A 12321-nucleotide genomic window follows, 5' to 3' on the forward strand; every position below is an offset into this window, starting at 1 on the left:
TAAGAAAAGGCAGAAAGTCTGGAGGATGTAGAAAGAGACACAAAAACAATTCTGGTGAAAAAAGGACTAAGTGTGAAGGACTTAAAGAGTTTGGCCTGCAAAAATTATTGAGAAGATGACAGAGTTGTAGCTTGATTACACAGCTTGGATACCATCAAAAAAACAAAAATAGAGGAACTGAAACACTGTCTACTCAGAGAAAGGTTTAATGTAATGCTAGCTGGAAGAAAAGACAGACAAATTCTCAGGAGAAATCGCATACACTTATTTGTCAGAGGGAATGATTAACAAACAAGCCTTAAAGGGAAGTGCTAGGATCTGCAGCTCCTCAATGCCTTAAAATCAAGGCTGGATGTTCTTCTGGAAGATGTGATTTACCCAGATAAATGTTACAAGATTCAGTGTGCCAATAACAATACAATGTAAAGGTCCATGTCATATTCAATCACTCATATTAAATGGTCTCATGGTCCGTGAATTAACTACTCTGAGTCCCGAAGTGTCTTTCTTTATTTGTGCTCAGAGAGGGATCCCACTGTCTTGCAGTTGTGGTAGTCGGCATTTTCAACCTCCGTCTGTATTTCTTCATTTCCTGCCTCTGTCTGGGTTTAAATGCAGAATGAGATTTCAGAGATTTACCTTTCCCTTGCTGGCTTGCAGGGTCTGTGCTGGCCAATTGCTCTGAAGTAGGCTGCCTGTAATAAAGGAGTGATTATCCTCAGCTTTTGTGAAGTGCTGGTATTACCAGGAAAGAGACAAGCAGACCAGACACCATACCACAAGTGGCAGGCAACTCAGAAGCTTGCCAGATCATCCTTTGCACAAGAGGATAAAAACCATTTTCCCCTGGTGTGAAGGTGTACTTATCTCCTACTTGACTGCTCCTGTGAAGGCCTAGAGGAGCCAAGGGATGGCACGGAATGGGTGCTTCTCATGCAGTCTGGTATGGCTCTTTCATCTGCTTTTCTGGAGCCTTATTCTCTGTGTGAAAAAGAGCTTGCAGAACTGTTAGAGGTCAAAAAAGAAGGGGTGGTATTCTGGTGGTAGCTAGCAGCTTGTAATGAGTGTCTGCTTCTTCCTTTGTCCAGGTTTTATCAGGCTTTGAATGAGTTTGACATCATGACTGCTGAGGACTCTACTGCAAGGATGAGCAACGATTCCTCCAATGTGAGCACCACGAAAGTCCCTGAAGGTGTGGCTGGTGCGCCCAACGAGGCGGCCCTGCTGGCGCTGATGGAGCGCACCGGCTACAGCATGATTCAAGAGAACGGGCAACGCAAGTACGGCGGCCCACCACCTGGCTGGGAGGGCCTGCACCCTCCTCGTGGCTGCGAAGTCTTCGTGGGCAAGATACCCCGTGACGTCTATGAAGATGAGCTTGTCCCCGTGTTCGAGTCTGTTGGCCGCATCTACGAGATGCGCCTGATGATGGACTTTGATGGGAAGAACCGCGGCTATGCCTTTGTGATGTACACACAGAAGCATGAGGCAAAGCGGGCTGTCAGGGAGCTGAACAACTATGAAATTCGGCCGGGCAGGCTGCTGGGTGTGTGCTGTAGTGTAGACAACTGCCGGCTCTTCATTGGAGGCATTCCCAAGATGAAGAAGAGAGAGGAGATCCTGGAGGAGATTGCTAAAGTGACAGAAGGTGTACTGGATGTCATTGTGTATGCAAGTGCTGCAGACAAGATGAAGAACAGGGGTTTCGCCTTCGTGGAGTACGAGAGCCATCGAGCAGCAGCAATGGCCAGGAGGAAGCTCATGCCAGGAAGGATCCAGCTGTGGGGACACCAGATTGCTGTCGACTGGGCGGAACCAGAGATAGACGTGGATGAAGATGTCATGGAGACTGTTAAAATCCTCTATGTGAGGAACTTAATGATTGAGACCACAGAGGACACCATTAAAAAGGTCTTTGGGCAGTTTAACCCTGGCTGTGTAGAGCGGGTGAAAAAAATACGTGATTATGCCTTTGTGCACTTTACAACCAGGGAAGATGCTATCCATGCCATGAATAACCTTAATGGTGTTGAACTGGAAGGCTCATGCCTGGAGGTCACCTTGGCCAAGCCAGTGGACAAGGAGCAGTACACTCGCTACCAGAAAGCAGCAAAAGGAGGGGCTGCAGCAACACCTGACGTAACTCAGCAACCTAACTATGTTTACTCTTGTGATCCATACACACTAGCGTATTATGGATATCCATACAATGCCCTGATAGGGCCCAACAGAGATTACTTTGTGAAAGGTTAGTAAGCACAATCAGGGGATGTGATGGGCAGACTTGATCTAAGGCTGGTGTGACCCAAGGTCTGTCTGAGACAAAGGACAGCTGGTGCTTGGCTTTTTTCTTAACCACTCCTTTAGAGGTCTTTTTGTCATATTTATGTTCCGTCTCATTTTAATTTATGATTATGTGAGATAATTGCTAATGTACAGGCCAGCATCAAAACTATGCTAACAGAATGAGCCAACAGACCAGTTACGGGGTGGAGAAGAGAGGGATCTGGTTTTTGTGAGCATTGTACTAAGACTGGGCAAATGGACAGTCCAAGGGCTTTAGCTTCTGATGTCTCTTTCCAAAGAGCTGCATCCTAGGCATTAGGGACCATGGCAAAGGGTGTTCCCTCTGCCTTCTTCTAGAGGTGTGAGTACATGAGAACCACCTGGCAGACCTCAGCAACCAAAGAGAGGGGTGTCAGGGAAAGCCTGAGTTGGAATCTCAACAGGTGTCATCTGTCCTCTGCATTAAAATGACAGCAGTGCTGCGTCCTTCATAAAGCCTATTAAAAACCATCAGCAGAAGGAATCACGTCAGTGCAAAACAATTATTTTATTATGTCTACTTTAATCAGCTGTGGATTACAGCCATTAAAAATTAACTGCAAATGAGTTATTCACTAAAAAGACAAACAAATACAAAAAATAACTAGCAGCTATTACTGTTATTATAATTATCCTGTACTTATAGGAACTATAGTTTCCTGAAATTTAATGTGCATTTCCAAACAAGACGCACTTTAGCGTGAATACAATCTTTAGTCCTTCATTTAAACCAGTAAATATTTTTAAGTCTAGTTGATGAAGAGTTACAGCTTCAGCTCAACTTCCAGCTCTGCACTTGCACTGAACTACAGATGAGTTGAACATCAGGCTGAATGTACAATTAGGCCATCACAGAGTATATTAATATCACAATGTCCAAAGTGCCATCATACAGTGTATGGTGTTGCTAAGATAAATGGAAGCAATATTTTTGGAGGGGGGTAATATTCACATATACAGAGAGAAAACAGAAGGCATTTGTAAAAATAAATTCTGTGGTGTTGCAAAGGTGGTTAAAGGCCAGATAAAGCTTTGGGCTATCCCTGCATTGCTGGGAGGCTGAGACTCCTCTGGAGGACAGCTGAGAGTAGAAGCTGTTTCCATTGCATAGACACCAGCTCTGGGGAAGCCTCTCTCTCTCTGTGATGACTGTATTATACCCATAAAACTGGACACAAAAGTTGCATCAGTACAAAAAAGCAGTTAATTTACAGTCAGAAATGTCAAGAGCAAAACTTGTGTAGTCTGACTGGGTGCACCCAAAGCCCAAATCATTTTTTTTCTGTAAGTAAAGTCACTCAGATCAAACTGGCTCCAAAAGCCTCATTTCTTAGCGTGTGCCCCCCAGTTTCCCAAAGCATGGGCTGTTTATATTCCCCACACTGCTGCTACTGTTTGTTGTTCACCATCTTTTTCTATGTTGTTATCATAAGCAGGCAGCATACGAGGCAGAGGGCGAGGTGCAGCTGGCAACAGAGCCCCAGGCCCCCGTGGCTCCTACCTGGGGGGGTACTCCGCCGGCCGCGGCATATACAGCAGGTACCATGAAGGCAAAGGAAAACAGCAAGAAAAAGGATACGAGCTGGTACCCAACCTAGAATTACCAACTGTCAACCCAGTGGCCATTAAGCCTGGTGCAGGTCAGTATGTGCAATTGGGTAGGCTACTTCGGCAGGGTGTGAGGAATGTGGATGTGGCAGGAAAGCCCCTGCTCTTGAGACCATGGTCCAGGGCCAGCCCATGAGTGGGGATGGTCTCATCTCTGGTCCTGACTTGGCTTTCTGCAAACCAGAGACATGAAGTAGGACAGGAGTCAAAAACATCTGGGAGCTTTTCAGACCAAAGGAAAAAGAGCTGGAACTGTGTCCACCCTTCCTGTCCCTTTTGCACTTCTTCAGGAGGAAGTAGACTTTGCTCCCTGTGTAGTCAGGTATGATTGAACATGGTGACTAAGAACAATCTTCCTCTCTCCAAGTTTCTAAGCTGCTAATTTCACCCTGGGCAATTTCCCAACCCAAATTTCCAGAGCTCTCCCCAGGTCAGTTTGTGTTACTCGACAAGGCTGGGAAAAGGAGCAGGTGCTTTCCTACTGTAGGAAAGTCCCTGGCTAAGGACAGCTCCTCCACCACCATCAGCAGTGTGGGAGCAATGTGGCTGTCCTACTTACAGTCACACAGCAGAGCTACAAACTGTGCTCTGTTGGGCTATGAGGAGCAGGCCCAGGGTCCAGCAAATTGTAACTGCACACCTAAGCAGCGTCAAATACTAAAGTTGCAATGGTTTACCAGAACAAGCTTCATACTGTCAGTGGAAATTACAACTGTCATCTAACGAGGACTGTGAAGAGTTCTTCATAACAGAGGGGTGAGACAATGTGAGAAGAAGCACTGAGAAGAAGGAATGCTTTTAAAAGATTAGAGCCATTTTCAAAGGAAGATCTCGGGCTTCCTGAGAAAACCACGCATTCACAAACAGAAAATACTACTCCTATGCAAGTTTGTAAAGATAATTCAGCCATTACTAAAGGGTGATTGAAAAGTTGGTTTTTTTCTTGAAACACACACTTGGTTTTACCCTAGTATTTATCAGTGGTGTCTGTGTAATTCATTTGATTACCAAACAAAAGCCTAACTCTCAAGTCTAAGTATTTCTAAGTCTCTTCAGAAATATCTTAAAGCTCAGTTTCTTGCAAACAGTTAGGAAACTTCTGAGACATCACCCCCAATACCACAGGTGCCTGATTCTGCTTTTCTGCCAGAGGATACTGCAGAATGGAGCATGTGAGCTCTCTGCTTTTGCATCAGAGTGACATCAGCCAGGTTATTTAAAGCAGTGGTAAAATTGGTTTGAGCTGACCAGGTGGAATTGATGTAGAAGGAGAACTGCAAAAATCATGGACAAAGGTCCTTGCTTAAGGTGGTGGGAGACCACTGGTGGTGGAAACATCTCTACCTGAAAGATGTATGATCAGATCCCTTATTACAGTCTTCAAACACCTCTTAGTCCATCATCTATTAGTTACCCCATCTTCCTTGTGAACAGCCATCCTGCTGAAAGACTCAAGAACTGAAAGCTGAACTGCATGTTATGAGGCAACAGCAGAATTACAAATGTGATTACTGGGGATGTCCAGCAAAGTGTATTTCTTCCCTAAAAAGTGCTGCGAAGCTCCATGTAAGACCATGTACAAACTCAGTATCTCTGATACACATTCTAATTGGAGCATTTACCCTTTATCTGGAAGACAATAGCTCTAAGTATTTTGCATTGTCCAATTTTGGCACAAAGGAGAATTCTCTTAAGAGAAATCTCTTTTTTGGTGCTGTTAAACAGATTGATACTGAAGCAGAAAAATAGGATAAAATGTATTAAGCCAATTTAGTCCTGGAAAACATATAACAGTAAATTAGCTGGTATTTCACACTGTTGGCCAAAGGGCAGCATATAGACTGGCCCAGTTGCTGGCTGCAGCTTCTGCAGTAAAAACTGCACTTTTCTTTCCTCAAGCAAACCCATGTCCTTCGATATCAGCAGCTAGAGCAGGGACCTTGCCGGCACAGGAGGTGGTCCTGGCCAGGGAGAGAATAGTGATGGTCAGAAAAGGCTGCTTGAGTCCAGAGCAAGGCCCTGGCCCTAGGACAGCCATGCCAAGGGGAGAAGTACTGAGCAGAGCAGGCAGCACCAAGCCCATCACCATGCACAGTTCAAGAGCACTGGCTGTGGTGCTCTGACCTGCAGGGAGGGCTGACCTGTCCCAGGTCCCCACTGGCTCATGGGGCTGCCTGTCATGGTGAGATCTGGCAGAGCCAGGAGGAAGGCTGTGTGTTCTTTGAGATGAAGCTCTGGAGACTCTCTCCCAATACGCCTGATGTCTCTCTCCTAGTGGCCATCCCTGCAATCGGTGCCCAGTACTCCGTGTTTCAGGCTGGACCACCGGCCAAAATGATGGAAGATGGCAAAATCCACACAGTGGAGCACATCATCAACCCTATTGCCGTCCAGCAGGACCCAGCCAGTGCAGCAGCTGCTGCAGCAGCTGCAGCCGCAGCAGTAATACCAGCTGTGTCAACGCCTCCCCCCTTCCAGGTGAGTTCAGCACAGATGCCCTGATTCCATATGTCCTGCTCCATATACCCGGTGCAGGGCAAAAGCTGCCTGCAGCACTCTCTGACTAGGGGTTCTCTTACTTGGTGACTGCTTCTGTGGGACTGGGCTGTTGCTCAAGCATGACCCCACTTAGCTCCTCCCATCCCACTGTAGCTTTTGGGTTGATTTCTACTCCCATTGCTTTGTCCCTTTTCCCCAAGACACGCAGAGAAATTCATCTCAGATAACCTGAGACTTTCACCTAGTGGTTATGTCTGGCACCTGAGCCGTACACCTGCCTTCACATGGAAACCTTCCTTGGTAACCCAACCCAAACCACTTTGTGTGTCAAAGGAGAAGAGCAGGCACCCCAAAAGTGCTGTTCATCTGACCTGTCTTAGACATCTGCACTTTAGACAGTTGCTTTTCCTCTATGGGGGACCCAAATTTGGTAGGAAGAGGAGAGTCCCCAAGAGGACATCTCTCTGCAAACCCACTAAACAAGGACAGGAGGATAGACAGTGCATGCCCTGTCGAGTGAGAGAGGTGAGTGAGGCACACGGGGTAGTCTGGATGGGGTGCCCATGAAGGGAATCCAGTCCAACTGGTGCCATGACACTGGGGAGCCTGTTACTGTGCCTGTCTACTTTCTGGTGAAGAATCTATTCCTAATCTCCAACCTGACCCTGGCACTAGGCCTGCTTGTGCTCAAGGAGTGTTTGGACTGTGCTGTTGGATGCAAGGTTTGACTCTGAGATTGCCCTGTGTGGAGCCAGGAGCCGGACTGGATATCCCTCATGGAGTCCCCTCCTACTCAAGACATACTGTAATTCTCTGATTCCAGGGTCGCCCCATAACGCCAGTGTACACCATGGCCCCCAACGTGCAGAGGATCCCCGCTGCCGGCATTTACGGGACAAGTTACGTGCCATTTGCGGCACCCGCTGCAGCAACAGCTACGATAGCCACGCTACAGAAGAACGCCGCCGCTGCCGCCGCCGCCGCCGCTGCCTACGGGGGCTATGCTGGCTACATACCTCCGGCCTTCCCAGCTGCCACCATCCAGGTGCCCATCCACGATGTCTACCAGACGTACTGAGACTGTCGGCGGAGAAACAAACACTGAAGGAACACTTTACTATTTATGAAGAACGTGCCTGCTGCAGAAGAGTAACGTCAGGACTCAGTAAACTGATGCAGAACCTGAAAGTGAAGAATGTCACAGAAAAACATGTTCAAAATGTTTTCTACGCTTGAAGTTTTCACTAACTTTTTTTAGGCTATTTTTAAAATTTAACACGCCTGTATTCATACATTTCTAAACGACCTTGATGCATCCACCCATCGCTTACGTGCCTTTATACGCATCACAGTGGGGTTGCACAGGGTCTTTTTTTTAGCAGTTATATTTTCAATATATTTGTGGTATGAAGGTTATTTTTAGTAACTTCTGCACTCCAGAGATGTCTATTTTGTAGTGCCTTTAATAATATATCAGCTATATATTAAAAAGCACACCCGAGCAGCTAGGGAAAGTTTAAACAATATATTTTGAAGAATATATTCAATATTTAAAGAATACATACCTTAGATTTTTTTTTTTTTTAAGAAAAGAAAAAAACAACAAGTATCTTATTTAAAAAATGTTATACTGGAAAGTGCAATTTGAAAAACGTGCAAGACCTCTGCGTTTTTGTGCTGGCATTAATACAATCTGTTTGTTATTGCTGGAAATCAAAAGTAATCCATATTGCCTTTGTAGGAAGGAAGGAAAGAAGAGAGCCTCCTCACATGAGCCCTGTGGCAGTGTGATTAGCAGGCTTACGATGCACAAAGGAAAGGCTCTGAGTTTTCCTCAACAACTGGAATTTCTATTTATTGAAGCTACCTGTAGTTCAGCCTTGGAGCACGTGCAGAAACGCGCACCTGATATTTTGCATAAGGCGTCTCGACTTCAATCTTCATCCAGTATAAAACCTAGGCTATTTTTAAATGCTCTTTATTTTATTCTTTGAAGTATATGCTGTAGTGACTGCGAATGTATGCTGTTGTAGGCAGAACACGCCCGCTCCGGGCAGCAGGATGCGTGGTGCTGCTTACCCATAGCTTCAACACATCCCATGAGAAATACCCGCGGTACCGGGGGTGGTGGTGATACTGGAATTGACACAGCGGGGCTGGCGTCCCTCCCGGCCTCCCTTCCGCACCAAATCCAGCTCCCCGCACCTGGAGCTCTGCATGCACATCAGGGATGGGAGGGATGGGACCCAGCCATTTTAAAATGTAGAGCTTGTAAATACCTTTTAATATACTTTTTAAAAGTCATTTTATGTTGCAAATTTACACGGTATGTGGTTTGCCACAAAACAGACGCAGTTTATTTCGATGTTATAAAAAAAAAAAGGTTGTTATATTAAGGAGTAAATATATTATTGCAGTGTTTTGTGGCCTGTTTAAAGGCTTTTATTTAGAAGTGCAGTGAATGTAAAATATGGTAAAACGTTAAAGAAATATCTTGCCCATTTTATGAAGTGTGTCAGCTCTGCAATCACAGCTCCAGTGAAGGGAGGTGCGGAGCAGGGAATGAGTAAACAATTTTGCTTTGCTTTTTGTGGTATAATACCAGCTGAAGGGGTTTCATATAGCTTATATTTGGAGAACAGAACCACTTTCAGATCATCTCCAGCTTAGTAAAGTGACCTTTTAATGCATATTTTTCTTGCCTCAAAATGGAGCGGTTGTTTTTTAGGTGCTCTTACTCAGCAAAGCTGAGCTCTATTTAAACCTGTCCAACTGCTATCAAAAGCACTGTGAGGAAGTTAACCATTAAGTCGGACTCTGACCCTCCATGCCCCTTCCCTGGAGGCTTTTCCCATCTGTCCCACCGCTTCTGAAAACACAATCCTTAGCCCCAAAACCCTTATCCTGAACACCCTGACTGTTTTTAGGGTGAGGGGAGGCGAAGCTTGCAAAGCCTTGCAGGAAGACCCTGGCGGGGGTACCCAAAAAGTGCTGGGGGCTCCAGCTAAGGCTTTGTACAGCTCAACGCTTACTGCCAGCGTGGCTCACAGCAGACCTCAATGTCATCCAGGCACTGCGTGCTCTGCTGTCCCCTTTCCAAAGCCCTCCATCACAACCATGGCCAACCCAGAAGAGGGTCAAGGGGTGATGGTTGCCCTCCCACCCATTCTCTCCCCACTGGACCCTGTTGCTTGGAGTAGGGACAGAAAGGAGTCCAAAGGGGTGAGCCCCCAGGCCACCACCCCGGGGCAGGAGCAGGCAGGAGACGGGGACGCAGCCTCCCACCCCCACCTTTTCCACTTGCTACTAAACCATTTCATGTACACTACTACTGAGGTAAGTCTGATAACTTGAAATGTGAACATCTTTAGGTTAAGAACAAACTATTCAAAGAAATATATATATATTAAAAAAAAACTAGTGTGCCTTATTCTTGAAAGAGCTGATATTTTAGGTGTTTTATTGTATCTCTGTTTTCTGTATTGTCGGAAACCTCTGAATTTATTTAGTTCTTGCTCCATTTACGGTACATTTCTAGGACGTAGTGAATAAAGCATTCTATAAAAACAGAGACTGTTAATTCATTGTAACATCCTACTGCCAGATGGGCTTTCCCATGGGCAACATGCCCCCTCCTGGCTGGGTGGGTGCTTGGGGCAGGAGGGGAGCAGGGAGCCACAGCCAGCATCCCCACAGGCTCCTTGGGAGCAAAGATGAACTGGAGGACAGTGCTTACCCCAGCACATGCGCTGGGCACATCTTGGTAGGACTTGGGGATGGGTAGAAAGACACCTATTTTTGCTTGCTTTGTCTAAACATTTTAAGTTTGGTTTAGGAAGTCTGCATGTCCGATTAGAAATCCCTGGTAGCAGGTCCCCATATCTTGCTTAGTGAGGGGGTAATCATCATAATGCTAAAAGCAGCTGCCAAGGAGATACAGCCACATCAGAACTTCACCCATCAGGCAAACCATTGGGTCAAACAGGAAGACTAATGCCTTTCCTGCAGCTCCTTGTTGGCCTCTCCACTCACTGCCCCTGTGGGCATTCAGCTAAGCCATGCGCTTCACAAATATCAGCTTTTTACAAGTGAGATGAAGAACTGTGCCTCACTAAAATGTGGGTTTGGTTCTCTCATGGAAGTTTCCTTTTTCCCTTTATCTATTCTAAATAAGAATTAATCTATACAGCATGATCTGACTTTATCTAAACAGACACTTCATGAGAGAATTTGTTATTTTCCTGGATGTATGGTTTCTTATTTCAGTTTTGTAAGATCATAATTAATGATTAACCCATCGAAAGCTCAAACATGCAAGTCACTCTGGAGATATTAACATAAACAACACCAGAGAAATGCAATTGTGCTTTTAAGATGACCTTGCTGCCTCGGGAATGCCAGGAGCTCTACGGAGGCCTTGGGCACTGTGACAACTCAAAATGTTGCCGAGTTGATCTCATCCCCTTTCTGACTGTATTTCTTGATGGTCTTGAAGAGCAGATATGCACTGCTCTAGCTGGTATCAACTGACAGTGCTAAAAGCAGCTTTGATTTTTTTTCAGGGAACAGCACGCATTAAAATCCCTGGGACACAGAAACTGTATAAACAGATCAACAAGAAATTCAAGTGGATTTACATCTCTCTGATATTGCAACATCTTATATATGTAAGCACTGGAGCTCAAAGCATATGCAAAATGCATTTTTAGTGCCTCTAAAAGGCATACACAGGATCCCACATTCTGCTTTGTGACTGGTGCTACACGTGTGGCATCTCTGCTCCAGGTCTTCAGAAGATACTGGCAGAGCTCACTGCTCTCTTGATGCCTATCAGCCACAAAAGTGGCCCATCATGCTGATCTGTAAAACAAATAAATCCCAGACCTACCTCATAGCAGGGGAAACTACCTCTGCTGTGCATCTGAAAGTCAGCAGAGCCAGGTTTTATGCTCCAGTGTGTCAGTGAAATGCTGAATCACGCTTGACTGAGTTTCAGTGCTGTGCCCTGCTTAGAAAGGAAACAGCACAAGGGGAGTTGCAGGGAGAAGCAGCGAGGAAATGAAAAAGGGCAGGTTTGTGGTACACAGTCCTCCTCTCTTAGCACAAAGACAGGCTGCACCATCATACACAACTCCAAAGAGCAAAGAGAGTATGACATTTTTTTAGAAATTTGGTACAGCCAGACTGTAGAAGTACTTGCATATAAAACATTCCCTGTCAAGTTGATGAATTAGGTCAGATTTTTTTCCTCCAGACAGAAGACTAGGAGATTACTGGTTTTCTGATATAAGAAGACAGAAACTCAACCCTGCAGCAAAATTACAGATCTGCTTGTAGGAGGTGAGCAGTCAAGAGCTAACTCTTCATTAGAAGACTGGGCAGAAAACAGTTCAAATGTACTCGGATCTGTCCCATGTGCACCAAACAGCCCTGCATTCCCAACACGTGACAGGACAACAGCTATCACAATCTGAAGAGGCTGCACTGGGAGCCCCATGGTTCAGGAAGCTTCTCCTCCCCACAGTCCCCTTCTACCACAAGGGAAGGCCAATAGCCTGCACCCATCCCTGCTAAGAAGTCCTGCTGTCAATCCCATGGGTGTTTATGGAGGCAAGATCACAAACTCAGCCCTGGGTTGTGGGTTCGAGCCCACCGTGGCTTCTCCTATGCCTCTCCATGAAACCAGATTGTGTGGTGGTCAACAGTCAGAAATGGTGGTCAGGCTGTCCATGCCTGTGCTTTTACTTTGAATCATGGTATGCTTTTGTTCCTTTTTTCTAAGCTCTTTCCAACGAACACATTCAATTTTTGTCAGAGATGAAAGAGTCTGGCTGCACTTTGAGCCTCTCCTTGTACGTGTTTGTAATGTCACTGAAGATCTGTGTCAGC

At 45.8% G+C, this 12321-nt stretch overlaps 1 protein-coding gene across 7 annotated transcripts in view; it reads left to right on the forward strand.

The window, feature by feature from the left end:
* RBM47 (RNA binding motif protein 47) overlaps nucleotides 1–10001 on the forward strand; it is a 78779-nt gene extending 68778 nt beyond the window's left edge. For 6 of the 7 annotated variants that reach the window (XM_021394144.1, XM_021394143.1, XM_021394140.1 and 3 more), the window contains exons 2-5: nucleotides 1089–2248; nucleotides 3759–3965; nucleotides 6209–6411; nucleotides 7256–10001. In XM_021394144.1, coding sequence (XP_021249819.1) covers nucleotides 1120–2248; nucleotides 3759–3965; nucleotides 6209–6411; nucleotides 7256–7510 — 1794 coding nt within the window. In that variant the 5' untranslated portion in view covers nucleotides 1089–1119 and the 3' untranslated portion in view covers nucleotides 7511–10001. The remainder of the gene's footprint in view (nucleotides 1–1088; nucleotides 2249–3758; nucleotides 3966–6208; nucleotides 6412–7255) is intronic. The other variant, XM_021394138.1, reaches the window with a different exon arrangement.

This window comes from Numida meleagris, chromosome 4 (genome assembly GCF_002078875.1).
Source record: "Numida meleagris isolate 19003 breed g44 Domestic line chromosome 4, NumMel1.0, whole genome shotgun sequence".
NCBI lineage: Eukaryota > Metazoa > Chordata > Aves > Galliformes > Numididae > Numida > Numida meleagris.